The sequence below is a fragment of the Silurus meridionalis genome, chromosome 6 (genome assembly GCF_014805685.1).
Source record: "Silurus meridionalis isolate SWU-2019-XX chromosome 6, ASM1480568v1, whole genome shotgun sequence".
Classification (NCBI taxonomy): Eukaryota; Metazoa; Chordata; class Actinopteri; order Siluriformes; family Siluridae; genus Silurus; species Silurus meridionalis.
This window is the reverse complement of record NC_060889.1, coordinates 1,921,760-1,940,797: the sequence shown is the minus strand read 5'-3', so window position 1 is coordinate 1,940,797 and position 19,038 is coordinate 1,921,760. Positions and strand designations below refer to the sequence as shown.

At 41.0% G+C, this 19,038-nt stretch overlaps 1 protein-coding gene across 1 annotated transcript in view; it reads left to right on the top strand.

Annotated features, from left to right (window-relative positions):
* Positions 1-1,819: 1,819 nt before the first annotated feature.
* lamc1 (laminin, gamma 1) overlaps positions 1,820-19,038 on the top strand; it is a 54,312-nt gene continuing 37,093 nt past the window's right edge. The window contains exon 1 of the mRNA XM_046852785.1: positions 1,820-2,640. Coding sequence (XP_046708741.1) covers positions 2,178-2,640 — 463 coding nt within the window. The 5' untranslated portion in view covers positions 1,820-2,177. The remainder of the gene's footprint in view (positions 2,641-19,038) is intronic.

The following is a 19,038-nucleotide window of genomic DNA, read 5'->3' as shown; positions in this document are numbered from 1 at the left end:
ATCACAGGTTCAAATCCCACCACCACCAAGCTGCCAGTGCTGGGCCCTTGAGCAAAGCCCTAAAACCATCCCCTGCTCAGTTGTAAGTCGCTCTGGATAAGGGCGTCTGCCAAATGCCGTAAATGTAAAATGATTGGCTAGTGTCATTATGATTGACAAGAGACAAAGAGAATGTCGTCCCTCCCACTTTTGCTCCCTCGACGTCTTCAGTTTATTTCCTCTTCGTCATTTCGGGGGAAACCCATATCACGCTAAATGCTTGTGATTCTTCAGGCCTTGGTCAATTTCTATAATTAATCAAAACAAGGTCAACTGGGCGATTGGTTTTTTTTTTTCCAGTGTGTGTCGGTGTAAGCGTTCAGCAAGTGCGAATCATAGTAACGCTAGCCTCCGCGGCTATAAATTCTTAACGTCCACGGCTATTCTTGGGTTTCGGGGCAAGGTATATTTAACTGTGCATTTTTGGTATGTAATGGCTTCTATTTTTTCGTAGAACATTCCTAAGCAGAGTTCGTCATAGACATTATCAGCATTTACTGGATAATTAATACTCCTTCACTTACTGGTAAAAAAAGATGTTGAAATATTTTGTGAGGGTCTGTGTACAGTCCATATAAAAATGATCATTTATTATATGAAGAGAGAAAAAACATCAGCAATATGAATCTGGTGATTTTTCCTGACAGTTCATTCCTTCTTTCCTTTCTTCCTTCCGTCCTTCCGTATGTCCTCCTTTCCCTCTTCTACACTCCTTCCTTCCTTCCTTCTGTAAATCCTCCTCTAATTCCATCCTTACTTCTGTCCTACTTTCCTTTCTTCTGCAATTCCTTCTTTCCTTTTGTAAGTCTTCCTTCCTTCCTTCCCTCCTTCTGTACGTCCTCCTTTCCTTCCTTCCTTCCTTTCTTCCTTCCTTCCATAAGTCCTCCTTCCTTCCTTTCTTCCTTCCTTCTTTCTTTCTTTCTTGCTTTCTTTCTATCTTCCATAAGTCCTTCTTTCCATTCTTCTGCACATTCTTGCTTCCTTCCTTCCTTCTTTCCCTTCTTCCTTCCTTCCGTCCTTCCTTCCTTCCTTCAAGTCCTCCTTTCCTTCCTTCTGCACTTACGTACTTTCTTCCTTCTGCAGTTTCTTTCTTCAATCCTCCCTTCCTTCCTTTAAAAAAAAAGCAAAATACATTATTTTGTCCTTAATTGCAGCAATAAAAACAATAACAACAATAATAATAATTAGTGATTACATTGTTTTGTTTTATATAAAAACAGCTCGTTTTTGTCATTTAAATAATAGAAATAAACGATTATTTAAAAATATATTACAATATTTCAAATAATATAATAATAAACCACAAATGGATATTTTATTATAGAAACAAATATTATATATTTTAAATGAATGATAGATAAAATAGCATTTCTTTCATTTGAATAAATTGTAGTAATTTAATAAAAATCATATTTACTGTTTTAACAGATGTTTTTAAATAAAATAAAAAATATAGAATAATAATAATAATAATAAAGTATAGTTTTAATAAACATATATATATATAATTTAAATGATAGAAATGAATTTGTATTTAATAATATAATATATATATAAAATACAATAATAAAACATAATATATAAATAAACATTTATTCCTAAATAAATACTGTGTATAAAATAGGTCGCATTTTTTTTTTATTTGTCTGACAATAATAACTTGCATAATAATTTCATCAAATTAAGTTATATTTTGTAATAAAGTAAACTAAAGTGTGAGATTTAATTGCAAATAATAATATTGTATTTATATATATATATATATATATATACTCCAGAGATTGACACCAGGACTAGCCAATAAGAGCACTCGTTTATTGTTAAGCCACGCCCACTCGCGTCTCAGACAGTCCTCTTTGGAATGTCATTGGCTCAGTGGAATATCAAAGGGGCCGGAAGTAGACGCGCAAACTTTTCCCCTCTCTAACTCTGAAGTTTTTGGACTTGCGCACTAGCTGGCAGGGTGGAACCTGGTCAGATGTGGTTCTTCTGCTCTGAAAAAAGTTTTCCATGGCGGTGATCGGGAATCAGTAGCGGAGTGGAGCAAGTGGAAGTGACGAGAAAAGAAAGAAAAAACAAAGGAGGGAAAAAAAGCAGGAGAAAAAATACACAAAAAAAGCGATCTCCGAGGTTGATGTATGAGATTCCTGCGTAACAGCTCAGCACAGCTTTCCGAGCGAGGCGCACGGGTTCCGGGAGAAGCGAGAGGACGCACGGAGGCAACAATGCGCGGCGTGGCCCTCGTGCTGAGTTTGGTGGCCGTGTGCGCGACGCGCGTCCACGCGGCCATGGACGAGTGCGTGGACGAGCAGAACCGTGGGCCTCAGCGCTGCATGCCTGAGTTCGTGAACGCGGCGTTCAACGTGACCGTCGTGGCGACCAACACGTGCGGCTCTCCGCCCGAAGAGTACTGCGTGCAGACCGGCGTCACCGGCGTCACCAAGTCGTGCCACATCTGCGATGCCCGCGATCCGCGCCAGCATCACAGCGCCGTCTACCTCACCGACTACAACAACCAAGCCGACACCACCTGGTGGCAAAGCCAGACCATGCTCGCAGGGGTCCAGTATCCCAACTCCATCAACCTCACCCTGCACTTAGGTACGTGGCTCCTGCGCACTCAGATCATCCAATCACTCCATTGCTTTCACTTCGGTCTTGGGTAAAATGATGTCCACAGTTTTCTATCTGTTCCTTATAAATATTTGTATTTGTCAGATGGCAAGGCAGTGTCCCCATGAACACAAACCTGGTTGAGAAGAACTGATCTCTGAACCCTGATCTCAACCCCCTTTTAATAAATGATCTCTGGTTTATGGGTGCACAAACTTTTAATCATTTGGCATAGTCTGGTCTGTGCATTTCTTATCAATGGTTCTTCTGCATACAACTATGGGTAGTTTCTCTTCTTTGGGTCCCCATAAACACAAGCTTTGTATTTTTAAATCTCAAGTGAACCCTGATCTTAACCCCCTTTTAAAGAATGATCGCTGGTTATGGGTGCACAAACGTTTAATCATTTGCCATAGTCTGGTCATTTCATATCAACAGTTTTCTCTCTCTATACGATTGATATGCACATATAATGCTGTGTATACGCTTAAAATGCTGACTAGGTGTCTTCTGCGTATGGGCAGTTTCTCTTCGTTGGGTCTCCAGAGGTCCAGCATGACATTGTGTCCCGATAAACACAAGCTTTTGTATTTTTAGAACTTGAGTGAACCCTGATCTCAACCCCTGTACAAAATGATCGCTGGTTATAAGAAATGATCTAAAGGGTGCACAAACTTTTGGTCGTGTGGCATAGTCTTGTCTCTCAATCCCAGGATGGTTTTCTCCATATATGTACCTATAATGCTGACTATTTGCATACAGCTATGGGCAGTTGCTCTTCTTTGGGTCCCCTGAGGGCCAAACCAATGTCCAAGCATGGCGGTGTCCTCCATAAACACAAGCTCGGTTTGTTAGAACTTGGGTGAACCGAGATTTCGACCCTATTAACGAAAGATTGATGGTTCTTAGAAATGAACAGATCTAAGGGGTGCACAAACTTTTAGTCATTTGGCATAGTCTATGGCATGGTGCCTTAATAATGGTTTTCTCTACATATATACGATATGCACTGACTATTTGCATACAGCTATAAACATCATCTCTTTATTGGGTCCCCAGAACCCTGATCGCAACCTTTCGAATGATCTGTGGTTGTTTTAAATTATGAGCACCAACGGGTGCACAAACCTTTGTTCTTTTGGCATAGTCGGTGCATCAAATAATAATGGTTTTCTCTATATGCACCCTATAGGAACCTATATATCTATATTATCCTTTAATAATTGTTGACCTGATATGAACACAGTTTCTATTCTTCAGGTCCCCAGAAGCCAAATCAGTGTCCCCCTAAACCACATATATATCCGAATTGTCAGAAGGACCCTTTTTCACAACAGTCACTCCTTTACTGCCCCCAAATCAGATTGTTTGTTGTTCAGGAATGTCCGAAGGGTGATACTTTGTTGTTTTTGTTGTTGTTTTGGTTCTAACTGCAGCAAGTTCTGAGGAAAAAAATAAAAAGCGCTGATGCGTAAACACTGTATAAAGAAGCCAAAGCTGGGGCTGATTACTTTCCAGCCTAGCCTGTACATCTAAATGCCTTTTTGAGGAGAAACTAAAAGCCCACACTGTACCCTACTGTTCATCTGGTTTTCAAACACACAATTTTCAAATCATGAGCTAATTATGTTTAAAAATATATATATTGTAACAGGTGTGTTTTCAGATCAGGAAAAACCAGCAGCATGTGCTGTCCACAAATATTTGTGTTCAGTAGATTTCAGTTCTGTTTTGCATTACACACAAGTATAGTTCTGGCATTGCGATGAAAGGCCTGTATTCCGGCTGTTTAGCGAATAACTGCTGCACCAGTGATCGGCCTTCACTTCGCTGCATTAGCTACAGCTGGACACGGTTTGCAAAGTCGTTTGCGTCTTTTACGCTTGACTGGAAGGCTTTGACGGGGAACTTAACGCTGGAAAAAACGAGCCGTAATCATGTTAGACCTCGTGCTTCTGGTCTTGAGCAACAGTTAGACAGCGATTTGATTCGATTTCGTGCCTGGAATTTGGCGCTCAACGCATTCGGAGATACGTTTTTATCTTTTTTTTTTTCTTCATTTTTTGAAGGCTATGTCCAAACCATTGGTATAGAAACAACAGGCAGAGAGCAGAGGTTGTACGCTTGATTTGCCGTGACCTCTGTACCGCTTTCGTTGCAAATGGGAAACCGCTCATGCGACGACATGGATTAAATTAGTTTACATTGCGCCTGATGGTTTTGCTCTACTGGAATGCGAAGCTTGTACTCCAAATGAGGAATAAATACAAATTAGGGCTTTGAGAATCCAGGAATACGCCATGGTGTCTGGCTTGAGAGGTTTCCTGTACCCCTAAAAGCAGTAAGAGGATTTCTGCTCTGGGAGGGAGATTAGCGAAAAATTGTCACGCTTTCCTGTTGCTAAATCTCAAAGGGGGTACAATTTGACGAACAATACACTGCTGTGGGGTTTCTTTTGGCTATTTAAGGGCTAATATTAGGAATAGAATGTTACTGAGAGCTGAAATAAGCAATGGTTTGCACTTTCATAGCTCCGCCAATTCATCTTCTGAAACGCATTTTAGTGGCACTGGCAAAGTCGTGGCAGCTCCGATACTCGTTTGGAAGGCGGCAATTGCAAAACGGAACGTTGCGAAATTTTGCCAAACAGAATAGTGGCAAAAGCAAATATTTCAGCCGAGATATATTATTGGGACCTTGAAAGAACTCAAAGTCAACCACCAAAACGTACATGGTACAGGTCACTTAGCAGTGTAAATAAGACCCAAATATTAGTTCGTTTGGTGGAGCTTTTCTTCTGATCGAATCCCACTGGATCCTATATGACTGAATATTTCCCGTCAGTCCCCCCTCAGCTTTTGCATAGTTGTTATGCACTTTTCTTGCAGAACTGATTCCATTGACTTTTCCCACATGGTGTTGAATGATCTTAGATAGCCTTGGATCTACCTTCCCCCTCCCGAACGGTCTAATTGCTGTGCCCTGAGGGACCTTGTCTCAGCTGAAAGATGGCAAGCAAGAAGCTGATCAGCTGTCTGCTTTTAAGGGGCGCTAAACAGACCCGCATCTGTAATCACAGCTGATTTTTGCCGCTAATGACCGGCGGAAGTGCTCTCCCATGCAGTCTCGCGTAGTCAGGCACTAGCCTTTTTTTTCCTGCTTGTACTTAATGGGAAGTGAAGTTAAAATGTCTGTCCATAATGATGGTAGAATGCTTTTTTTTTTTTTTTTTTTTTGCATAGGATGTTGTGTGCACATCTCAGTAGGTGGGAAGCCGCAAGAAGTCTGGAGCTTTGAGCCATAAGCTCTTATTTTTATATACTTTGCCTTTGATGGCTTTTATCTCCATTCTGCCTGGTTTGGGCAGGAAGCAGACATGTCCCGACTTGAAGCTTCCCTCACTCTTTCCCTGAACACTGGAGATGCGAGTCTGATCTAACAGCTAGACAGAATAAGAGATGACTCTGTTTGATATGAGCGATTTTTTTTTTTTTTTCTCCTTCATTTTTTATATTATGTAAGCCAGGTGTTCTCAAATATGGTAACAATCAGACATGGGTTAAACTTCCGTATTTATCTTCTTTGCAGGAGGAATGTACGACCTGGTTCGAGTGTGAAATATGAAACTTTGTCTCGTCGTTTAAGTTCATAGCAAAGACACTGGATGCCACTCGGGTTCTTTTTTGCTCTTACAAAAGCAACACACACCAAGGTTTTGTTAAAATTGGTTTAGTTGAACCCCAGATTTAACTTGGTTGATGTTATTTACGTTTACATTTATGGCATTTGGGAGATGCCCTCATCCAGAGTTATGTATCTGTTATTCAGTGGAGAAATTGGGAGTTAAGGGCCTTGCTTCAGGGCCCGGCAGTGGCAGCTTGGTGGTGCTGGGATTTAAACTCTTGATCAGAAGTCTAACACCGTATCCAATATTATTTCTTTCTTAAAAGTTTAATATTCTTAAGCCAGACTGATACACGACCCCAGTGGTATTTGATATGCTCTTCACCCCCTTTCCGTGGAACTTAAAATTTTAACCCCTTGCTGCACTTGACTAATGAATACCGTTGAGAAATAAACTCCTCAGATTTATCACAAAGGGACATAATTCATTAACCTGAGCCAGTATGATGGAACGTATCAGTATGTTCTTAGGGATTCAGGGCTTATCATGGTGTATTTCCTGTCTGCAAAGAAAAAACAGAAAGGACTGTTTACTCCTAGATAACCGCTATCGCTTCCCAGATCTTCTATCGTTTGCCGTCAAATTGGAACTACGCATACCGGTCAGACCAAAGGGAACAGAGAAGCATCCAACCGTTTCTAATGAAACCTTCGGCAATATGGTTTCCAAACAAAACTTTGTTCCTCGATTTTGATTGGATCTGATTGTACGCAGGGAATAAAACGTAATGTGATGCAACGCAATTTAATAAGGTACCGATAAATAAAATAAAACCAGGCGTTCTTTTCCTGTTCTGTCTCCGGGAAGCCGCAGCCATGTTAATTTGTATTCTATTCTCGATCTCTGTAGTGTTATGCATCATATTCACGTGTCTATTTTATATTCTAGATTCTATATAAATGAATCAGTTTTACCGATGCAAATATGTTAAGAAAACGATGCACTGCGATACAAATACCAAATACCTACCATGAAAGGAAAAATACCCGTCTAGCAAACTTTTATTATATAATTACGGGCTTGTTCCAATTCAGTTCCAGTTCAACATGTATCTTCTGATCAAAAGTTGGCCCTTTCTTTCCTCTCCTGTTTTAATGGAAAGAAGCTGGCCATACCTCTGCGGAACACTGAATTGAATCTGGGAATGTTGCTATGGTGCTTGGTCATGCCAGTCCCAACAAGAGCCATGCCTGCTTCCTGATACATAGCCGATGAAAATACCATTGCCAGTTTGCAGTATACGTTTTTTTTTGTTTTTATTTGTGTCTCTAGTGTACTTTACAAGGGTCAACCATTTCGGAAGAGTTCTCTTCCTGTTCACTAGCTAGTTTCAAAACACCCCCCACCCCCTCTTTCTTCCCTTCTTCCCCAGTATCTTTTGCCACAACTCTCGTTCTCACTGGCTGAGTGTGCAGAGTGGGAGAAGCCCTACAGTGTGGGAAAATAAAAAAAAAACAATGTTTCATGGGCCCTAGGGTCCTTCTTCATCCCTTGCATGTTTTTCCCCCCCACATACTCAAAAGACCTTGTAATTTCTGAAGTGGACCAGCTGGGCCAAATTATACCAGTCGCACTTGAGAAGGTTGGAGGGTGTGTGTGTGTGTGTGTGTGTGTGTGTGTGTGTGTGTGTGTGTGTGTGTGTGTGTGTGTGTGTGTGTGTGTGTGTGTGTGTGTGTTATCTGCTTAGCCCTTGGAAGGTATGATCTCACTGTGGGAAACTTGTGTAAATACAGTGCAGGACCGTGAAGTAATGTGTCTCTTGGTGCATTTACATTCCTAGTTATGCACTCAATGATTTGTTACGTGCGGGCTTACAGTGGATAAAGAAAGGGCCAAAATTCCTGCTAGAAAGATTCGCAGGGCATTTGGTTTATTGCAAGGTACCCTTTGGGGACTGGGGTTCTGTGGGACACAGAAACAGTAAATCAAGCAGAGAGTTTTTCCTTTCAAATTTGCATTTATGTTTATGGCATTTGGCAGGCGCCCTGATCCAGACTTACGTCTGAGCAGTTGATGGTAAAGATCCTTGTTTAAAGGTCCAGCATATGCCATGATGTGTACTGCCGACCTTCCGATTTAAGGTACAATGCCTTAACTTTTGAGCCACCACCTCCTATCTGTGAAGCGTTGGATATGAAGCTTGCAAGACGAAGAAATACTTGCAGACTGCATTTCCAGCAACTAACTGGTTTGAATGAAGCTACTAATTTGATTATATATTGTGAATGGGACTATTTTAATCTGTTAGAAAACATCACAGGAAGATGCAAAGCTTATTACCTAGGGTTTACATTTAATTAACCCTCTACAGGTTTGAACACTGCTCTAAAGGGTTATAGATACACATTGTGAGATTTCCTCACCCCCTCTGCATTTTCGCAGCGCTGTCTTGTACAGCTAAGTGAAAAAAGTCGAGACTGTTAACTGCTTTTGTAATTGCGTGGAGGTGGAACCAGAGAATTGGACCACCCAGGGTAGACACTTCATCTCCTGGTGTGAAAGCCATTGTGGGCTGCTGATTCTGGCCATCATGGCCAAACACTTCAAGAAAGAACTCTAGCTGGTTTCAGATTGTACTTCATAGGAGCTGTCAAACATGGTGCACCCCCTGCTTTTGTCAATGGCCAGAGCTGTTTTAACCATGAAAGGTTGGCCAGACTGTTTACCATTCCTTAGGAGGGCGGTTGGAAAGAAAGGAACGAAGATTTGCCACTTGCCTTGAGCACCCTTCATTAGTTCCTTGAGATCATCTTATCAGAAAATCTATAGTTAGCGGGGAGCGTGATTCATTTACGAGCGGGAAACAATATTGTCCCCGGAATGACCCTGCGATACTTCGTTCCCACCCTCTTGGCACACACGGCTGCGAAATGCACACGAAACGGACGCGCTCTTGCTAGCCGGAGGGTGTCATTTTCTCTCAAATAAACCTGGTCAGAATTTACTCGCCCTTTGTTTTAACTGCCTTTAGTTACCTCAAAATGCCAAAGGGCTTATTGGTAGGAAATTTCCTCCAGGGTGAAGTAATTATAGTTCTTAAAATGCTGAGTTGGCTTACGCTATGCATTTCTCAAGAAAAAAACATGAATAAGCACAAAGGTCCAGATAAGCAGCTTACGTGACCGCCAATTGCAATGACTCAATGCGTAACCATTAGTTATTGGATAATAGCTGCATATAGGACAATATGAAGTGGTTGCCTTTTGTCGTTTGTACCAGATTCCCTCTGCAAAAGATTTATTTCTTAAGCCCACTCAAAAACGAGCAGTCGGAAGACCCTTGTTCACTTGATCAGTACTTGCTCCCCCATTGTTTGCATTCCCCATTTGAATAAACGCGAATTGGAACAATCTTGACCGGGATAACGCAGTTACGAAAGATAAATTGAGTTGATTTGTTGCGTTTCTAGTGTTGTGAACATGTCCTCCGTTTGATTTCAAGCTAAAACCAGTGGTGGACAGTAACCAAGTAAATGCAATTTGTTACAATACCTGAGTAGCTTTGGGTCCTAAGAAGGTTTGGGCCCCATGATTTAAAAGATACCACTGTTCGACTCTGAGTTGATTAATAGGAACATTTATAACCTTAATAAACCATAGTACTTTGGATACTTAAGTATGTTTGAAGGCAAATACTTTTCTACATTTTTCGAAGTAATTATTTTAAGGGAGCACTTTTACTAAAGTAAATATATTACTTTAACTTAAGTACGTGGTTTGAGTACCTCGTCCACCACTGGCGATAACGGCCTCACTGAAATGAGGGGTCTTTTAATACTGGTTTTTACTCCGGACCAAGTAATTGTGTTTCCGGAAGTAACTTCAGTCACTTGATTGAACAGGGTGGAGAATGTAAATGGGGAGGGGGTAAAAAGTGATAAAATTTTGACCTCTGTAGCGCATTTGATTGGATAAATCTAGAAAATGTTCACAAAATGTATTTAGCGCCTGGTCCCCTGTTAAGAACTTAACACTAAATTGTTGTCTCTTTTTATTTTGCGGTATTTTTTTCTTCAGTTCAATCGCGGATTCTACCTTTTCGCACTTTCGCCAAAGGGTCTTCTTGTCTAGCGACACATCCACCATCGCTGCTTTTCTTCTTTATTTCCCCCAACAAGCAGCGAGTGCTTCAAAGGCTTCAAAGTGAAGAGCTTGAGGTGTGAAATTAACCGGGGTGTCAGTGACCAAATACAGCTGTTTTTGTTTTTTTTTTTTTTCTCTTTCTCTTTTCTCTCTCTCACGCTAATAAGGAAACCCTGAAAACTGAGAAGGCGTCTCAGGCTTGTTTGTTTTTTTTTCCCCTCTTGTTACTGTCACTGGGATGGTGTTCAAAGCCATTCTGATTGCTTTGTATTATGGTAAAACATCCTCCCTCAGGCTGCAACGGTAACATCTGGTTTTACAGGGGACTGTTTTTTTCCGTCTTCAAGCTACTGCTAAGAGTATAGCCATGAAAAAAAAACCTGTTTCCGGATGTCGAGCCGGTAAGGGATATGTTTTCAGCATGCAGCGATGAAGTAAGTTCAGGATGTGTACTTCAGTTCCCTTCCCTCCCCCCACACTGCCTTAGTTTGCTGGTTCCTGGCTCGGTTATGTCCCGTTTTCAAATCAAACTCGTCCCTGAATGTGCTTTTGCCGATAATAATAATGGCGATCCACCAAGTTTTTCAGCTGTCAGGCGGGTCAGAGTCTGGAACACCTACGGTTTCTTCACACACAAGGGCACAGAGGGTTTAAGAATCTCTTGACAGCCTGTAATTCTCCATATACTTTCCAAAATCTCGTCTCAGAAAAACCAAAGCCAGGGAACATGCCCATGTTTGTCTTGAAAACAGGAAACCAGGTGGAGGTCCTTAACGCATATTTTGTGTGCTTGTTGCTGATTGGCTAGGACCCAAGACGATTAGAGACAGCTGCTTGTATTTGTCGTTTATTAGTGGTCGACCGATTCATCAGCACCTATAGTTGATTGCTGAATTTATAGGCAAAAATCCATAGCGATAGTTTTTCCGGGTTGCCGTATGGCGAATTATTGATTCCAGCCATGTGCTGTTATATTTAAGTGCATTTTTTTTTTTTTTTTTTTTTTTTTTTTGGATGGAACTGTTTTTATTGATTTGTTTTAGTTTGAATAGTCTTTTATTTTCTTCAATATGTATTCATGTAATAAATATATTCATATTTATTTAATTGATTACATTTTCCTGATTCAGTACTTTTTGTTTTTGTTTCATTTTTATCATGAAGTCCAGTACTATTTTACACCGAGTGTAATGTTTGTTTTTCTAATCCAGTATTCATTTAAAAAACTTTAATCCGTAATCAATCAAATTTTATTTATAAAGCGCATTACAACCACCAAAAGGAGCACAAGGCGCTTTCCAGAAAAGCAAAAAATAGACATTAAAAAAAAAATTAATTAAAAGTAAAAAATGAAAAATAAATTAAATAAAAACACAATGTACATAAAATAGCAGTTGAATCAGGGCTACGTGTTAAAAGCTTATCGACAAGTAAAAAATCGGTCGACCTCTAATTTCTATAATATAAGAAACTGACAAGATAGTTAAGGAAGCCCGATTTGTGTTTAACAGCACAAGTAACTTCACAGTAAATTAGAAAAAATGATAATGTTTTTAAGTATAAACTCAGTCCTCAGTAACAGAATGCATTGTTTAATCAGATGTCTTTAGGGTTTTGTTTTTTTGGGGGGGTTGTTTTTTTTTTTTCTGTTTCGTCGTTGGTGGTTTTCTGTCTCACCATTGGGTTTTTCCATTTGTTTTTTTTGTCTTGCTGTTGGGATTTTTAGGCCTCTTTGTCAGTTTTTTGTCAGGTTTTTCCATCTTGCTGTTAGGCTTTTCTGTCTCTGTTGTTGTTTTTTTTTTCTTCAGTTTGTTGTTTGGGGTTTTGTCTTGTTGATGGTATTTTTTTGTCTTGCTGTTAAACAAAACACCATTTTTTGATTTGACTAAATTTGGATGTTTTCTGGATTTGCTCTTGTCCCGCTTTTGTGTTTCCTTTTTCTCTGTTATGTTCTGTGTTTACTGTTACATAAGATCTTCTAAACCTATAATCATAAAAGTGTAATTCAGTAAAGCTGCCTCTTGTCTTTGCTTCTGGTTGTCTTTTTTCAAGGCTGAGAAGAGGGGAAAAAAAGGGAAAAGCATTCTGATGTGATTTAAGAGATAACATGGACAACGTTGACCTCTGCATGCATTTCTCATCATTTTCATCCCACCATTAAGCCAGAATGTAGAACTTCCCCTTCATAAACGGGTGCTCAGTTTTGATTGGCCCATCACGTCTTCTAAATCACCACTGCACTGTTGGTGACGCAAACGTATAAACGGACTGGAAATGTTTGCTAATGTTTAAAGAAAAACTTTGAAAGAACAAACTAACTCTTGCTGCAGGCAAACAACCCCATGACAAATTGTTTCCCTCTCGAGACAGGATGTCTTTGGGAACTGCAAATTGCAGGGTTAAACTAATTTCACATGACCCTGAACCTCTTTCATTCCATATTTTCCATTGGATTGATTTACTTCATAGTCTTCAACTCTGACTTTCTGTATAAAGTTAATCCGGGGCACCGTTGAAGTGTTGAGAATGTTTTAACACTGGTGTCCTTGTCCACACAAGACCAGAAAAAAATCTTTTTTTTAAAACAAATGTCTGTGTACTAATTTGTATTTTATATGAAAGCTGACTGTACCCCAGACCGCCTTACCTCACCTGCATCATTACCTGACTTTACTAACACCCTTGTGCTTGAATGAACATATCTCCACAAGCGCACTAAAATCTAATGGAATATCTTCCCAGAACAGTGGATGTTATTATAGCAGCAAATGTGAAATGGGATGTTCACATTGAGCTCTTATGGACGGGTATCCACACTTTTATCCATATGACGTATTTAGGGGTTTCATGTTAACTATGTTTTCCATTTTGCGAGAATTGTATATAAATCGCACAAGCCTACAGCGAACTTGACAATATTTATTTTTATTAAACACCGCTTTGACGGTTTTTTATGATAATCCTGTCGTCGAGCCAGAGGTCAGCGGGGGCTTCCGGTGCACTGAAGAAGTCGAGCCAGGGCTGTAATTGGATTCCCCTTGGTCGCTTCCTTTTGTCTGTCTTGACTAAACATGCTGTCCTTTTATACATCAGCCAGGCGAATTCTACACTTTGTTGTGACATTCCAGCATGCCTTTGTGCTCGGCGGACTCCCGGCCCAGACCACCAGCCTCAAAACCTGACTCTCTCGCCATGCAATTCAGGTTTTTCATATCTTCGAACTTCAAGTTAAAGGTGCCTCGTCTTTTCGGCAAACCATATTCATGATCGCGTCATGTAATTTCTAGTCCAGATGACCATCGATAATGACTTTGAAAAAGAAACGAATGTCGCAAGGACTCTAACTGAACGTTAACTGTAAGGAATGTATACGCTTCCAGGAGGGTTAGCCAATGGATAACATTGAGAAGTAAATAGATAACTTTTTTTCCCCTTTTTTTCAAGTTTACACTTTACCGCCTCATGCACTGCGTTAACCGTTCACATTTGCGTCGGTTGCTAATTCAATCGAATCGCTTTCGTCAATCGGCAGATAAACTCTTATCTGAGGGTTTAAGGAACTTTATTAAAGGGGAGAAAAGAGGATAGGGTTCGACCGTGCGTGTGTGTCTGTGTGTGTGTGTGTGTGTGTGTGTGTGTGTGTGTGTGTGTGTGTGTGTGTGTAATGAAGAGAGAGAGGAGACGGACAGAGAGACATATTTGGACAGAGGGAGTTATAGAGAAAGATATAAGTACTGAGATACAGACAGCGAAATAAACCTGTGGGCAAAAAGACCTGGATGGGGGGGTGGGCACAGACAGACAGACAGATGCAGACAACGATGAAAACACCTGTGGACAAAAAGAGAGGGAGATACACAGACAGACCGGATGAAAGACAAATAGGCATGTTAACAGGAAAAGACTGAAAGAGAGACGTACACACATTTGGATAGAGAGGCACACATGAAAAGAGTGGCAGGAAGAGTCACAAATAGAAACTGACACTCCCACTAGGGACAGATAGTAAGGTGCACACAGACGGACAGCGAGGTGCAAGGAAAGAGAGGCTGAGAGAGAGACACGCACAAACTGAGGGGTAGAAAGAGAGATTCGACAGAAAGATGAGCAAACTAGAGCTCAAGAGCGACAGGGTAAAGACATCCGGGTCCACTCTTTAGATCTGAAGTGTGGGCCTGTCTCTCCCCCTCTCTTGTCTCTTGCCCACTTTTCTTCACTCCATAACATTACAAAACCCCTTTGTCTTTTTTTCCTGGTTCGGGGGAGGGGTCATCCACTCACTGAATTACTCTTTTTGTTTGCTCATTCCTTCTCATCTGTTGACCTCTCACTCCCCCCTTTTCCTTGTCTCCTTTCATTTTACTGCTGTCCATCTCTCCAGTGGATGAGCCCACCTCTCTATCTCACAAGAAAGACACGGGTCAAGGCTTCATCTGGAGATCTGCACTCCAAGCGTCTCCCACTTTTCTGTTCATTTCTCAGCAGTTACTTTGAAGTCGACACGGAATCTAGACATCCCTAAGCACTGGACGCCGATCGAAAGTTATGACATTGCTTCATACAGTTTTGCAATCCTCATAATATATAGCCAGACAGACAGATAGATGGAAGGACCCGACTGGATTTTACGCTGCATTCTGAGTTATTTGCTCTGGAGTTTCTTGATTCCCGAGTGTCCTCCGATTCCAAAGGTGTCAGGGTGCCTTTCCCGCTAAGTCGTCCGCTCTTGTTCACGCCTGTCCTCCTGTTCGTTTCCCAGAAACCGCTCGACGTCTCCTTGTGGTCGCGCCTTTCTTGCTTATCCGATGTGAAATTTCCATGTTTAGCTGGTAACGCTTCGAGGTCATGCATCGTCTCCGGCAAAGTGGTGGTCTCTGACAATCGACTGTAATAGAACAGGAAGGATGCAAAATGGTTCCGCAGGAGTGCAAGTTTTGTTTGTGTGTACACCCAAAAGCGCTGACCTGAATCTGACCTTTTGAGATTTTCGTCTACAGGTAGACAGTCTGCATGCCCAGACTTGCTCAATGTGAGGTATATCACTGCATTGAGGATACCCTCTGCCAGTCGGCATTGCCTGGCCTCCGAAGGTTTTAACAGCTCCTGATTAACTCTTGACTCATTCTGTTGAAGCTTTGGGCTGACTGTGGCTTCTGTTTACATGGCTGCTTACTTAGCAGGACAAGGATAACTTTTGGTCCAAGCTTCTACACATGCTGGGACTCCATTGAGCTGGCTGCTGTGCTTGTACAGAACTTTAGGATGGTCAGCAATTTGTGCTTCCATGAAAATTTAGCACAATTTGTAACGACGTTCTATAAAAGTTGGTGGACTTTACAGCATGTAAAGGCAGGTGGTAGCTGCAGTGGCTAAGCTGCATTATTGGAAAATGTAGCACACCGTGTTTAGAAAGGATTCACAATTTAGTTTGCGTTTTTGTGTTTGTCCCATAACTTGGTCATTTTATTCGCTTGTTCGAAATGAACATATGTGCACAGAAATATGCAGACAAACGTTTGCACGCACTAAAGTTCCGAACAGAAGGGCACTTTCCATAATCGCCTGCTGTGTATTAGCAGTCCGAATCACCTTGTGGTAGGCAGTCGCCGAGAACTCTAAGGAAACAAACGAGCGCTAGCTACCTGCCATGCTCTCTCCTCATGTCATAATTACATGGATGGATATGAGCAGGATTTACGGGCTTTCCACAGCATGCAATATCGGCCTCACGCAGCACGGCAAGTTCCTCCTGAAGCGGAAATTTGCTCGGATTACAAGCCAGCATTAATGGTAGGGAAGGCCTGCCAGCTCTCTCTTCTCGCTTCACTCATGACGGAAACATGTCATGCCCAGCAGTCTATTACGTTGTCACCTACAATAAAATTTGAATTAGGGAGCGCCTTTCTTGTTATTCACTTCTAACTCAAATGCCTGAGGCTTTCTATTGTGCTCTCCCCTGTGCCTCAGGCTAGTAAAATAAAAGCTCATTATAATTGATGCAGAACAGACTCGGGCTGTTTGTAAGAGATAAGCTCAGCTCAGACATGAAACTAGTAGCACAAAGGTCTTAGAACTGAGATTGCGGTGTCAGTGGTTACTGATTAAGATGGTAAGACATGACACATTGCTGCCATGGTGTGTGTCATGTTTGTCGGTGTAACCAGACCAGTTTGTTTTCCATCATGTTCTTTCACAGGTTTTATTTTAAAGTGACATCAGTGTTACATATTGCATTGAAGTGTGACCCAATCTTTTTGTATGTCAGCCCAAACCAACAGACAAAATGCATGTACGCCCAGTTTCCCAATGGACTGACCCAAGACAATTTGTCCTGAAAGAATGACCGACAATTTTGTGATCAACATAGATTTTTATTCATTGAACAAACAGTAGAAAATTGGTCATGTAAGAGCACATGGGCCATCAAAATGTCAATGGTGGACAGTACCAAAGTAAATGGGATTTGTTACTGTACTTGGGTAGTTTTTTGTGTATCTGTACTTTTACTCAAGTATTTCTGCTTTAGGGAGACCTACATTTGAAGGGAATTACTTATCAAGTATCTCTACTTTAACTCGACAAGACGGAGTGTACGTTTTGTTTGGGTTCATTTCAATGTTAAGCTGAGGTAATGTTCGTGATTTTTAGCTTGATGCTAATTTCCCTTTTTCGAAACATTTTCTGGCAAAAAAAAAAAAACGACCACCTTGAATGCATTGTTTTATGACATGCGTTTAACACCACGATGATTTATAGTGTATTAATGATGAGCTTATCAGAAATAACATCTGGGCTGCTTTCTACTGTGCGCTGCAGCTGGATACACCAGATGGTATTAACCTTGATGTGAAACAGTTGTGTGTAGATTTGTTGGTTTTTTTTAATCAGCTTTCTCACACAGATCTCTGCCATTATCGGATAAAGCAAATGTGTGTTTTTGATGAGGCGCTCAGTTAGTATTCAGCTGCTGAAAACATGTTTTTATGGGAAATTCAAATTTCCAATTTTAAGCACAGTTTAGGCCGCTATCTTGAAACTCTAGAAGAAGAAAACAGGGATTGACGCTCGGGAAGCCCTCATTTCCAGGATCTGAGTTGGTCGTTACATGTTTGACTGGAGGATTATCCAAACGCAAACAAGCATTTCGGTCCAGAAATCGGTTTTCCAAACATGTATTCTAAACAACTTATGAAAACATTTGCTATTGCACTATTAACATGTCTTCCGTCTTCCATTACTTGCCAGATTCTTTAAAAGAAATGCACTCGATCCACACACCTTGTTTGATCGAAACGTTATCGTGAACCTTAACAAAGCTGCGAGGAGCCAAATTTGAGATCATATGTTCTAAAGACAACATGCTCACGGTTTGAAGCAAAAGCTGACTTAAGTACTCCTTTGGTCCACCCCTGCCAGCTTACTTTAATTTAGTTCTTAGGTTCGGACATTTCGAGAAGAAATTTTACCTCGGAATTACCTCAGAAATGCCAGTAGACCTGATTCCATAAATCAAGACGTTACAAAGTCCAAAGGAATGCAGCTCTACATTGCATTAGAGGAGATAATTACTGCTCTTTACATCTCTTGAATGTCGCTGAATAACAGTCATGCGCCGAGACGGAGAATGCCGGGTTACTGTATCATTATCCGCTTGCCCTTTAGCCATTTTGCGTCCCGAAGTAGCGGAACAGTCGGCAGATTTTCCCTCCTCGCTAATTCAGCCCTCGCGTTAGCCGAAGCAGCTGTTCAATAGACATCTGTCGAATAATTTTTTTTTATTTTTTATTTTTTCGGGGCTGTATTTAGCACCAGCAGCTAAGGCCACTCCAATTAACCTCCGATTCTTTTCAACAAATGTTTCTGGACAACTGAGCTTTATTTTGTGCTTTCGGAACATCCGATTCCATATTTAGTACTCATTTGCTGGTATAATGATGGTTTTGGAGATCTGTGCTCCTTCATCAAGGGTGTTAAGCTAAAACTAGGCTTTCACTTCATTTCTCTGAGGTAAAATATAGACATGTTGGTGGACACCTGACTGCCACCTCCCATATAATAACCTAAATTTTTCTGGGAAGGTTCTCTACAAAGTTTTGGGATTTTTATAGCTCCTCTACAAAGGTGTTTAGCTAAAACTAGGTCTACGCTTTATTTCTCTGAGGTAAAATACGGACAAAAGTTGGTGCACACTTGCCCATAAGATCCGTATGTGCTTTTTGAACGTCCTTTTTCTCATATAATAAGCTTCACTCTTCTGGGAAGATGTTCTACTAGATTTTGGAGTGCGCTAATGGAGATTTCGGTTCATTTAACCACAAGGTCCTTAGTATAATCAAGTTACCGATATAAGGCGAGGATACCTGGGGTGTAGTAAATGTTCCACTTCATCCCAAAGGTGTTCAGTAGGGTTTATCCCAAGCCACTCAAGATCTTTTCCATGTTCCAACCCTTGGAAAACTATACTTTCATGACTCTGGCTTTGTGCACAGAGGCATAGTCATGCTGGAACAGGTTTGGGATGTAGTTCAAGTGTGGGGAACATTTTATTGTAGCACATCGAACGACACCTTGTACAATTGTAAGTTTGTGGGAACAGTTTGGAGAACAACCAAATATGGC